This window comes from Sciurus carolinensis, chromosome 4, assembly GCF_902686445.1.
Source record: "Sciurus carolinensis chromosome 4, mSciCar1.2, whole genome shotgun sequence".
NCBI lineage: Eukaryota > Metazoa > Chordata > Mammalia > Rodentia > Sciuridae > Sciurus > Sciurus carolinensis.
The window spans coordinates 104,481,421-104,494,441 of NC_062216.1; the positions used below are offsets into that span (position 1 = coordinate 104,481,421).

Here is a 13,021-nt window from a genome sequence, read left to right on the forward strand (position 1 = left end):
ACATAATCTATGTGTGTTTAAGTGTTCATATGCTAAAGTTGAGAAAGCAAGGGGCTGGTTTATGTAATAAGTATACATGACTCAGTAGATAAGATTATATGTTCAAAATCATACCACTTCATTCTTCAGCAAAGCCAATCCAATTTGGTCTGTATGAACTTTCCTTCCCTTCCCAAATCTCTGTGGCCCATAGTAATTCACAAAACCTTTATCCTATGAATACAAAATAGTCAAAAAATAGTCAATAAATTCAAAATAAATAAATATAATCATTGTGTCAAAAATTTACCATAATCATATGCTTTTCATATTTATTTTTTTAATCCTGTAAACAGTAATATGTACTCAGGGAGCAAATAACTAGAAAGGAGAAGACATAATTAAAAGCACATCAGACCAGTGAAAAATGCTTAAAAAATAGGTAAGCTTTCCACTTACAATACTGAGTGTTTCCTGGAACATGCAACTTTCAGCGTTCAAGTCAGGAAAGTTCTAGGAAAACTGGAATGAGTTGGTTACCTAACCATCTCTGCCCTTAGGTTTTTTCTTATTTTGAGACTCTTCTGCTATTAAGAAATGGAACAAGAAACAGATTTCTTTCCAACCCTCATAAGTCTTGGCTCCTTTATATATTCATTTATTATTCGGTTTGACTAGTTTCTTAAAGGCTGGGTCAAGAAAAAGCCATGGTATCACTCCAGCAGTACTCCACTGGTTAAACCAGTATAGAACTTAGATTCCAGGATGGGGCACAGAATTCACCTCTTGATGGAGGTGAATCTTGACGCCATGTTTCCAAACTGCCGGAGGACTCAGAAGAAATAGAAAACAGTAATTTACTGCACTAAAGTGTATGTTTATTCAGCCAATAGTTATTGCTGAGCAACAGCTCAAAGACTGTTCAATAAAAGATGCTAAGACAATTTTTTATCACTATGGTATAAAAGGAACTGCATCTTTATGTCATGCACAAAATCAATTGTAGATAAAGTACTCTGCATTAAATCTCATAGTTGAATATCTTTAATTATTTCAAATTTGAAAAAAATAATGTCAGATAATAACTTAGAATGACCAGGATAATTTTAACTATCCCTCTAAATTACTTATATATAAGAAAAGGTTTATGACAATTGTTTATTACTATCTGACAGAGAATTAATATCTAGGATACATAAAGAGCTCAAAAAAACTTTACACCAAAATCCAAATAGCTCAACTAATAAATGGGCAAATGAATTAAACATACACTTCTCATAAGAGGAAATATAAATGGCCAACAGATAAATGAAAAAATGTTCAATATCATTAGCAATTAGAGAAATGCAAATCAAAACTTCACTGAGATTTCATCTCACACAAGTCAGAATGGCAGTCCAAGAATATAAATATTAAATGCTGGAGAGAATGTAGGGAAAAGTAACACTTTTATACTGTTGGTGGGACTATAAGATAGTATAACTACTACAGAAATCAATATGGGGGCTCCTCAATAGACTAGGCATGGAACCACATGACCCGGCTATATACCACTCCTTGGTATTTATCCTAAAGAATTTGTCATCTTACTACAGTGATACCATGCATATCCATGTTTATAGCAGTACAATTCACAATAGCCAAACTATGGAACCAGCCTAGATGTCCATCAACAGATGAATGGATAAAGAAAATGTGGTATATATACTCATTGGAGTTTTATTCAGACATGAAGAAAAATGAAATTATGGTATTTGAAGGAAAATGGATGTTAAACAAAATAAGTGAAACTCAGAAGGTTAAGAGTTGTATGTATTCTCTTATATATGGAAGTTGTAAAAGAAAAAGGAAAAGAAAGGTGGGAATGTATCTCCTAAAAATCAAAGGGGGATCAGTAAAGGAAGGGACCAAGGGGTTGGAGGGAGGGAGGGATGAAGAAAGTGCTGTGGAGTGATATTGGTCAAATTATACTGGAGGATTATATTGTGCACATGTATAAATACGTAACAACAAATCTCATCAGTATGTACAACTATAATGCACCAATAAAAAAATGCAGAGCTAGGTGCAGTGGCACATGCCTGTAATCTCAGTGGCTCAGGAGGATTTGGCAGGAGGATCACAAGTTCAAAGGCAAGCCTTGGTAAATTATCAAGACCCTAAGCAACTTAGTGAGATCCTGTCTCAAAATAAAAAAATAAAAAGGACTGGTAATAAAGCTCAGTGGTTAAGTACCCTGATACCAAAAAAGAAAAAAGAAAGAAAGAAAGAAAGAAAGAAAGAAAGAAAGCTGGCTAAAGCTAAGATTATTTCTAATGGAAATTTTATAATATGTAGTTGTATCTTAATAAGTACAAATGGATGACTAGTAATAAAAGTAATGGAAATTCAGAGAAATCCCCTCCATTTTTAAATATATATCATTTTAGTAACAGTTTTTTTTTTTCTTAGGGGAAAAATTTTTAGACAGATCAGTCATGAAAAAATATAAAAAGCATAGAGTATATAGTCAGAGAATTCCTATACCTAGGTCGAAGTGCTGAATTTTAAAACTCTTTAGTTGGAATATTTTCCCAACTGTAAGTCAGCCAAAAACCACGCTTTGTTTGTTTTCCTATTAGAGAAGTATAAAATCATGCAAAAAGGTCTTTGTGGTCAGAAACTTGGATCAGTGTCTTTCTATGTTAGCTGCAGAGTAGAATTACTTAAGAAGCTGTTTAAAAATACAAATGCCAAAGCCACACCCCAAATGTTCTTATCTAATTGACTTGGAGGTAGAAATTGATTGCTGAAATTTTTTAAAAGCTCCCCAGTTTGAGAATTACTGATCTCAATTAGGAGTTGGCAAACCACTATAGCCCACAGGTCACACTTGGCTCAACACTCATTTTTAAAAATAAACTTCTATAGACATGTTCATTCAGTTATGTATTATATATGGCTGCTTCTATACAAGATCATTTGATTAGCTGCAACAAGAACCATATGCTTACAAAGCCAAAAATATTTATCATTGGCCCTTTATAGAAAAATTTGCAGATGCCCTAGTCTAGATGATTAGATTGAAGACTGTCGTTGTATATGCATATTTTAATGCCTGGCAGATGTCACTTAAAAACTTAAATAACTTTTTACTGTAAGACATAATAAAATGTGCATGATCTATAATGTTTATATATTGAAGAATATTTTAAATCAGATTAAAAAGAAAAATGATTGTTATGTATAATTTTGAAAATGACTGAACAAAGATTTCTAAAAGAACTACTGAAAAAAATTTCCAAAAACTAAATAACTAAACTCCCTTGACTAAAATAATACTCTATAAAGAAGATGCTAAAAAAAAAAAAAAAAAAAAATCTCTTCTTAAGCAAGGGATTCTTCTCCCTTCTCTAGGAAATCTCCATACATTGTATTTTTAAAATTATATTTATGTTATTATAATAAAACTATAAGAAAACAGAAAACAAGTCAAATAACCCTATCATTTTAAAAATAATTATACATGCACATAAAGATACAGAAGAAAACAAGTTTCCCTTCTCACTTCACTGTAAAAAAGGGACTATGAAGATTTCCTGTGATACAGTTTTAAAATTGAGTTTTCTTACCTTAACATTTTCAACTGCCTCGAAAATTCTCTCTTTCAAATTTGCAGAATCATTTATTTGATTTTGTAAATTTCTGATGATAATATCAAAGTGATTTCCTTTGAGTTGTCCAAGTCTAAGGGACTTGCCTACAGATCGAATATTAAACACATTCATTCTTTTCTTTTCAATTTCTTTTTCAATATTTTTCAACCTGCAAATGATAAATCATATAGATTTGGTTGAATCTTACATTTAAAAATTACTTTAATATAAGATTTGAAATGATAGTTGCCATGTAATTCCTTATACCAGAATACTGATATAGTACTTTTTTGAAACATTCTAAAGTTGATGTTATTTCAACAAGAATTATGCATTAGTTACTACTGTAGACTACAGATACTAACAGAACTAGTTTAGGAACTTGAACATGTATTACCTCCTAATGCTATCACACATTACCTACATAGAACTTCTTATTTCTCCTTAGTTTGAATGTTAGAAGGTCCCAATGGTTCCCCTGATCTTCCTTCCTGTCCCTAGACTCTGCTCCTTTCCTTGTCAGTCTCTTTTCCCAAAATTGCCAAAAAAAAAAAAAAGAGAGAGAGAATTCTAGCACAGAGAATTTTCCTGAAATTCTATCTTGAATACTTCCTTACTCAAACTTTCAATTCTTACCCAACACCTAAAGAATAGATCTCAGCTTTCTTAGCATGAATTTTAAGGTTCTGTAAGAGCCAGTGTAAATTTTCCTTTACATTCATATTTTCTAATCCTTATAAAATTGTGTTTTATTAGGAAGATTATCTTATTGCCCCTTCAAATATATCTCTTGATTTTTTGCATCTCCTAAAATCCTGCTACTACTTGAAGAGTAATTAAAACCACAAACCCATGAGATAAATGAAAGTAATCTCTCTTGATTGGATCTAATAACACTTGTTTTCTTCAGTTGTTAAAAACTAGCTTTTGTCTCAAACGCTAGTTTTTATACTCTAAAATCTAAAGTTCTTCTTTCTTACCTATACTGCACTTCTTGATCACAAAACCAAATCACAATTTTTTGTCCCTCATACAAGATCTCAGAACTTGGACAAGTCTACTTGTAAATAGGTGAATACTTAAATATAAGATAGCTAAGGATTAAAATATTAATATTACATCAAATTAGGCTGAATTTTGACCCAATGATTCAACTTTTTGATGTTTGTCTTGAGGAAAGTATGCATGAGGTACAGACTTAAGTACCAGAATATTAATCATAGTATTATTTATAGTAAAAAAAATGGAAAGAATTCCTATTTCCAAAAATAGGGGACTGTTAATAAATCTGTATTATGGACATGATTTTGAAATATTTGATGACAAAAATGTTCACATAATTTATTTTATTTTGAAAAGTATAATATAAACTGCATATACAGTATAATTTTCATATTATAATAAATATAATAAATGTGTGATATGTATACATGGTAGTCTTTGAAAAATGACTTGAAATAAATAAATCAAAATTTTTATTGTAGCTTTTTCTTAGAATAGTGATTTAAGTTATTTTTATGCTTTTTTCTACTTTCTAAATCTGTAATTTTTTTTACAAAAATATTTTTACAATTACATAAACTATTTTTAAAACTTGATTAAGCTAAAGGGAAGCTAGAGTACTTTATACTCTATTTAACAAGGATATATTCTAAATAAGGATAATAGTTATAAAAGTATTAAAATAATTAGGAAAAAATTATTTATGACAGTTTTCTAAACATAATACATATCTAAATGTAGTCCAGGATGTTTAGAAATAATGTGGACAATTTAAAAAGTGTCACTTCTCAGTTTTATTCTAAAACTTACAATATTTTCAATGGAAACTTAAGATATAACTCTATGCAGCAGACAATTATATGTTTAACGAAGAGTATTCTGTTTGGTCTGTAATAAATTAATTAATGTTGGTAGGTAAATATAATAATACCTTATTACCTCTCTGGAGTCACTTTTCTAACAACCATTGCTTGATAGGTGATGGCTTTCTTGTCTTTAAGGCCTGCATAACTAAAATCCGAAGGAATCACACCAAGTTTGATAGCTAAAAAACCAACTGCTTCAAACATCTCCAGATTTTCCTTTCGTAAGGTAAAAGCTGAAACACAAATTACCCTAGATTATTAAAAATGTAGCTACCACATATCTATTACACTGTTAGCAGACTACAGATCACGATAATGAATCAATTTAGATAAAAAACATTTTAATTGAAATACAAAATCAGTATTATAGATTTCAGCTGTTATTTTTAAAATGCAGTTGGCTCATTAATGGCCTAAAAATAAAAAAATAAAAAAATTCAAATCCCTTAAACTGTCATTCATATCTGGTACAAATTTAGCTTTCCCATCTCCACAAGCACCACTTTCATTTGTGTACCCTATAATTCTGACACAGAGAATTTCTTTTAATCCTTGGATAGACTAGAGCCTTCCACAGTTCTGTACTTTTGCACATGAGTCCCTCTGTCTAAAATGTGTTCTTTCCATGTATTACTCATCATACTTCTATTTATTCTTCAGGATCTAATAAGAGCAGCAGCTTTCCTTCAAATTCTTTTTAGTTTCCAAGGTTGAATGCTCCCCCCAAAATGGATTATTCTTATTTTATTAACTATTATATTCAATAACTGGTAGTTCTAGGCCAGGAATCCAATTTAAATTTTGTACAATAATGTTCACTGTAGGAGATTAAAGACCAGGGTTCAACATGTCATATATATTCCTGACAGCCTTGGAGATGTCATTTGAAAAGCTCAGCCATATAAGAAGGAATTCCCAACTCACTTAAGATATCAGTTTTTTGGGGATCAGCCTGAGGAAATAAGCACTTTTGAATCCATAAAGATTTAGAATTTCATATAAATATTTTAGAGAATCAAATCAACGATACTATGATATTAGTAACCTACGTTTACATAGAAGTTATATACTTGAAAGCTAAAAGAATGAAACTCTTAGTTCCAACTAAAAACAATCGATTTATCTTTCTACATTGAATCTTATTGAAGTTAGACAACATGGGAACACTTACAAAAACTTAAATGTCATTAAATTTATAAGATTTATAACATTTTCTTTGTAAAAAAAAATGGAGCTTTACAAAGAAAATCGATGATACTAAATCTTTTAGTTTCAGACTTCCACTTTGAGTCATGTTGGAATCATTGGTACCAGACAAATTCCCACTGTAAACAATTAGAAAACTAGACAAAATATATAAAACAGTTGTTTTTGGAAACTGAATTACAGAGGCCAACAAACTGTACTCCAAAAAGAAAAACAAATGAGGTGAGTCCTGAAATGCCCTGGTTTTCTACCTAGAAATACTTCTGAACCACAGCATAAGGTGGCAGAATCCAGATAGAATAGTCTTGCTGACTTAAAAGGGTAGAGACTGGAGTTCAGGAAGGCTAAGTGAGCTGGAATTCACCAGGCAAACCAGATGAGAAGGATTTCCAGAAATCAGAATACGTAGTCCCTTGAGTTTGTTGCTGATTAACAACTTGTGAATATCTAGGGTTAAAGGCTATGTATTATTAATCTAATGTTACATAACAAGTGGTTTACAAAGTTCATTTATCTCTCATGGTTTCTCTGGGTCAGGAATTCAAGGGCATCTTGGTTTCAGAGATCTAGCTTAGGGTCTCATGAAGTTCAAGTTAAATGTGGCTAGGTTTACAGTGATTTAAAAGCCTAAGAAGAACTGGAGAATCCATTTCCAAAGAGCACTCACGTGGTAAGTGATTTGGTGTTGGCTGTTGGTAGTAGGGCTTAGTTCCTCTCCAATGGATGGCTTCAGTATCTTCCATTATAGTAGCTGGTTTTCCCCAGAGTGAGCAATCCAAGAAAAGTGGACTAAAAGTGTAATACTTTTAAGACCTAGCTTCAGAAGTTATATCATATACCACAATTTCTGTCCTATTGGTTACTCAGGTCAAACTGTGGTCACTCAGGCCAAACTGTGGTCACTCAGGCCAAACTGTGACAATATCAGGAGGATTGGCACAGAGAGCCGTCGTGAATGCTGAAAAACACAATCCATGCTCTGATTCATATTTAATGTTCCAACCCTATTCAAAATATATGTATTATCGATGGCCTTAAAGACTCATCTTATTAATACATCAGCTCATATTCTAGGATCTCTTCATCTATATCAAATTCATATGTAAAAAAGTTCCTTGGGTATATTTTCTTGAATTTGCATCTTCAAATACAATTTATTTTAATATAAAGGATATAAAGAACTGTGAAAGAAACATATCTGATTTTCACACACCTCAATATGTTGGGACACACATGGCATAAGCCCTCTAGAGTCCACATTCAAATTGGAATTATCTAGAAGTCACTGGCCCATAGCAATTCCAATCTAGCTAAGTAAATGTTAGCAGTCCCTTTATTAAAATTTAGTCCTATCAATGTCTATGTTAATGGCTCTTGGATTTACCTCTGGATCTTAGTTCTGAAGAATTAAAAAATAAAAATAAAAAAACGCCTTTTTCCATAAAAGCCTATTTGTAGTAGAGTAGTTCTCCCAGACTAATGAATGCTTTTGCGAGTTTCGGAGTTCAAATGTCTCTTTTTATTTAGTACTGTCTTTGATCCTTTAAAAGAACTGTGTGGGTCTTCTTTGGATTCACTCCATTAGACAAAAGATACTCCAATTTGTCAAGAAAGACCTTTTCTACTTTTGGGCTGAAGCCACAAAAGTATATTTCCCCCCGCAAAACCTAGAACTACTATTTAACACAGGAGTCCAAGAATTACACCCTTAGAATCCTTAGAGGGCCTCTGTCTGTCTGAACTATTCTCTAAAGCACTATTACAGATCTTCCTGAAATTTTAACAAAAGGATTTTAAAATTACATCTCGATTTCCTTGTTAGAACATGTTGTCTTGACCTTGCCATGGATATTTTCTTTGCCTGGAAGCCATTTCTTAATTTAAACATCATGTGCTACCTGAAGTAACTGGAAGTTTAAATATATATGCATAGAGTTTGTTTGTTTGCTAGGACACAAAATATCCTAGCTCTTTTGTATTTGACTGGTTTTCCTTTAGAATTTTACTATAAGTAGTAAAAGGACAGTTCGCATTTCAACACTTGGAAATCTTTCAGTTAGAGCATTCCTTCAACAGATACATTTTCTGCTTTCCATTTTAACTAAAGATTAACATAATGTTAAATTTTCAGGCACTATATAACAAGGATTCATTTTGTCTTGATTCTAATATTCTCCTCTAAACTCTCATGATAGCTTTCTGGAGAGACGCTCAAACTTCTGTCTAAGAAAAGGTCTTACCAATTTTAGGCTTTTGTTGTAGCAGCAACCATTTCTGATACCAAAATCACTATTAATGACTGAATACTGCACTAAAACTTAGTGACATAAAATAATAATAACCATTTACTATCTGTTATGTACTGATTATCTGTATACCCTGAAAATTCATATGCTTAAGCCCCAAATACCAGTATGGCCAATTTGGAGATAGGGCCTCAAATGAAATAATTAAGGTTAATGAGGTCATCATGGTAGAACCCTGACACAATAGGTTTAGCATCTTTATAAGATACACCAGAGCATTCTCTCTTTCTCTTCCCTCAAAAGCATGCAATTTTCAGGGCATGTGAGAGAGATGGTGGTAATCCACAAACTAAAGAGAGAATCCTCACCAGACTAAACCCTACTGCACACTGATCTTGATCTTGGACTTCTAGATCAGAGCTATATAATGATCACAGAGTAAAGCCTACTCTAAATTTCCCTTTAAATTTAAAATGAAGCTTCAAATGAGTCTACAAAATACTTTCTAATTGATAAAGCTCAACATGCTTTAAAAGAGTACAACAAAATTCATACTCAACAAAGCAATATTCACAATATTTGACCTCCAAAAAGAATATCAGACATGCAAAGAAGCATAAACAAATAACCCAAATAAAGATCAGTCATTTAACAGACCAAGAAATGAAAGAGATGGAATTAGTAAACCTTTTTAAGGATTTATTAAAAATATACTCAAAGATTAAAGGAAAATGTAAACAGAGTGAGGAAATTCAGGACCTATGAATCAAATCAATCCTTTAGCAATGGAAAATAAACATCTAAAATGAAAATTTCATTGGATGCTTAAAGTCTCTTACAAGTCTTTCAAAAAGTATCATAGAAAAATGGCAGCACAAGTCTTAGAAAAATTAAACACAGAATTATCATATGACCTAACAATTCTACTGCTGGGTATATAGCCAAAAGAAGTGAAAATGGCAGCTTGAACAGATATTTACATACCCATGTTCATAGTAACATTATTTACAAAAGCCCAAAAGTGGAAGTGATCCATATCCATTGGCATTGAACAAAATGTGGTATATACACACAATAGAATATTTATCCAGCCTTAAGAAAGAAGGAAATTCTAACACATACTACAATATGGATGAAACTTGAAGACATTATGCTAAGTAAAATAAACCTTTGTTTAATGAGTCGAGCATGAAGTATCATACTGGGAAGATGACAAAATTCTGGAGACCAATAAGGTGCAATGGTGTGAATGCCCTTAATACCACTGAACTATACACTTAAAAAAAATTAAAATGGTAAATTTTACGGTAATTAAAATTTTTTGAGGATTTAAAAAAAAATGCTCCAGGTTTTAGACAGATCTACTTGTTAAATATATTTATACTTTGATTCTTATAAAGGATTGCCTAAGCAAAATATAGGGTAGGCAAAACTTATCTTGGTCTCTTTCTTTGTTCTTGGGCTTTGGGAATCCCAGTACCTTCATATCATCCTCAGGAAAACCATTAATTCCTCTTTTAATATATCCCTCCAACCATTCATAGCTTTAGCAATTAATTTAAGTTAACATAAAAAGTTTCCACATTTGACTTATTAACTCAAATTAGTACTGTTAGAATTTTAAGTAGTATTACAAAATAGGAATTCCTAGAGCTGTTTAAATCACTTAACGGCAATTCTTCTCCCTACGTGTAAAATTAATACTGTAAATTTTTCCTTCATTATAGACCTATCTAAAATTTATTGCATGCCTGACATGTCAAGTTCTGCATTAGCAGCTTTATCATGGAAAAGACAAGTCATACAACTAGACAGAAATTACCAGGAGGGAAAAAGATGCTAACCTTTAAGTAATTATTACATACTAAATAATCCCATGAGTTTCACTTAATCTTAAGAATATCATTGTAAGGCTTTACTACTATCCCATTTTTAAAGTACCATTAAAAAGTTATGTATTGTTGCCAGGCATGGTAGTGCACACCATGTGCTTCAGGAGGCTGAGACAAGAAGTTCTCAGATTTAAGGGCAACCGTGGCAACTCAGTAAGACTCTGCTACAAACTAAAAAATTAAAAGGGTGGGGGTGTAGCTCAGTGATAGCTCCGAGTTCAATCCCCAATACCAGGGAGAATAAAAAAAGTCATAAATTGTTGAATAACTTGTCTAGAGTATTATTCCATTTTCACATTTAAGGGACTTAAAGATATTTAAAATTTCATAAATATTTTTGTGAACCAGTCATAATGAAAAGATAAATCCACATAGCTCAAAAGTCCAAACTCTTTTTCACTTACAACACAAAGTCCGTACATGGTGTGATCCTGTTTCTGTGCCACATTTAACGGTGCAAACTTGGGTTACTGGTCTTCTTTTAAATGATTCACTAAGTAAACATGTAAAACATGACCATAGGAAATACTTTCCAATTTTCAAACAAGATACAGACCAATTAAAATTTGTCAGCTAGACTTGCACAGTGGGATTTCATCAGTTCCATCCAACCCAGGACTTATATATATCCCCTAAAACAGTGATTCTAAACATGAAGTAGTCTCCAAACCAGCAGATAAAGCATCACCTGGGGATTTGTGAAAGTTCCACGCCAATCCTTCTGAATCAGAAACTGGAATGGGACTCAAAAATTCATTTTACCAAAATTTTTTGGTGATTATAATGCATGCTAAAATTTCAGCACATCCTAGAGAAGACTGACAGAGTCTAGTTTGAGGATTCCTTATTTAATTGTTTTGGGTTGTTTTCAACTTTTCCAAACATATCAAACAAATTCTTCTTATCTCCAAAACTTAATTTTAATTGATTTATACAATCAATAAAACTTTTTGAACACAAAAACCATGGATTCAACATTATACACTTGTGATTATGTTAACTATAAATGTCTTTCTTACCCAAGTTTTCAATAGCAAGGCTAATATTTAAACTAATATAATTTGGAAGGTTTCATCTTCCTTTGAGTAACAGACCAATATATTTTTTTCCAATATCTCTCTAGCCAAGTCTATTCAATTCATTTAAAGTATTCATTTTCCATACAATTTTAAATTTAAGTAAGCTTATCCATGAAATGATTGATTCAATTACCTGTATATATAACTTCTCTTTCCTGGCATTCAAGAAGAGATCTTTTCCTGTGCTTTATTTTTTCCCGAAATCTTACTGTTATCACTATGTTTGAATCACCAGCACCATAATTCTGTTCAGGAAAAGATTTGGTTTCCACAAGGTTTCCAAACTTCTTATTGACAAAATGATGGACAGCTTTTCTGTGGTCCTTGTTTATATCAGGTTTAAAGGTAAATTTGGAATTCTCTTTCTTTGCATCCAAATATTTAAAAAAGTCACGTGCTTCTTCTTCGGATACCAAATGACAAAGTTCTTTATACTCAAGATTTGGTTTTATAATAATTTCACTGTTTTTTCCTATAGTTATTAAGAAAGGGAATTTCTGCCTAATAGCACTGTGTAAAATAGCCCTTTGGTTTTTGTCAAGGATCCTGCCTAATGAGAATTCAGGAGATGGCCCAATTAGCTCAGTTTCTGAATTCCACCTCTCTTTTATATCACAGGCAAACTGATTCAGTAACTCATTTGTTTTTTCATCTAAAACAAAGCTTAATACATCAGCTTTTTCTTCTTCACACTTGGAAGTTCTGTCACTGATGGTATCTTCTTTTTCTGAATCGGGCTGATGATTTTGGTCACCATCAGAGCACTTAGACAAAGTATTAAGTTCTTGGTAACTTCCACCTTCAAAGGACAACTTTTGAAAATCTAATTTTGGCTTTTTGGAAAAATCTTTTACCTCAGGTATTTTACTAATTGCATTAATTGGTTCATCAATGGCTTTATCAACTAACTGTCCTTGTTCATCAATCTCAATAACAATAAAGTCACCTGGTGAGCTTTTTATAGTACCCTGAAATCCAACGTGTTCATTGATGAAACACAAAGAACTAAACCTGATTCCAAAATCTGTATCCTCTTCCATTTCTTAAGCAATAATGTCTACAAAAGAAACAAAAAGACAATTAGTTAGCAGAAAAAGAAGTTGTGGCTAACAAAAA

General features: G+C 32.0%; 1 protein-coding gene across 3 annotated transcripts in view; it reads right to left on the reverse strand.

The window, feature by feature from the left end:
• The window catches only part of Pus7l (pseudouridine synthase 7 like), a 34,980-nt gene that overhangs the window by 18,900 nt on the left and 3,059 nt on the right, over positions 1-13,021 (reverse strand). For 2 of the 3 annotated variants that reach the window (XM_047549392.1, XM_047549391.1), the window contains exons 2-5: positions 12,039-12,962; positions 5,556-5,715; positions 3,591-3,783; positions 115-213 (exon numbers count right to left, since the gene is read on the reverse strand). In XM_047549392.1, coding sequence (XP_047405348.1) covers positions 115-213; positions 3,591-3,783; positions 5,556-5,715; positions 12,039-12,945 — 1,359 coding nt within the window. In that variant the 5' untranslated portion in view covers positions 12,946-12,962. The remainder of the gene's footprint in view (positions 1-114; positions 214-3,590; positions 3,784-5,555; positions 5,716-12,038; positions 12,963-13,021) is intronic. The other variant, XM_047549393.1, reaches the window with a different exon arrangement.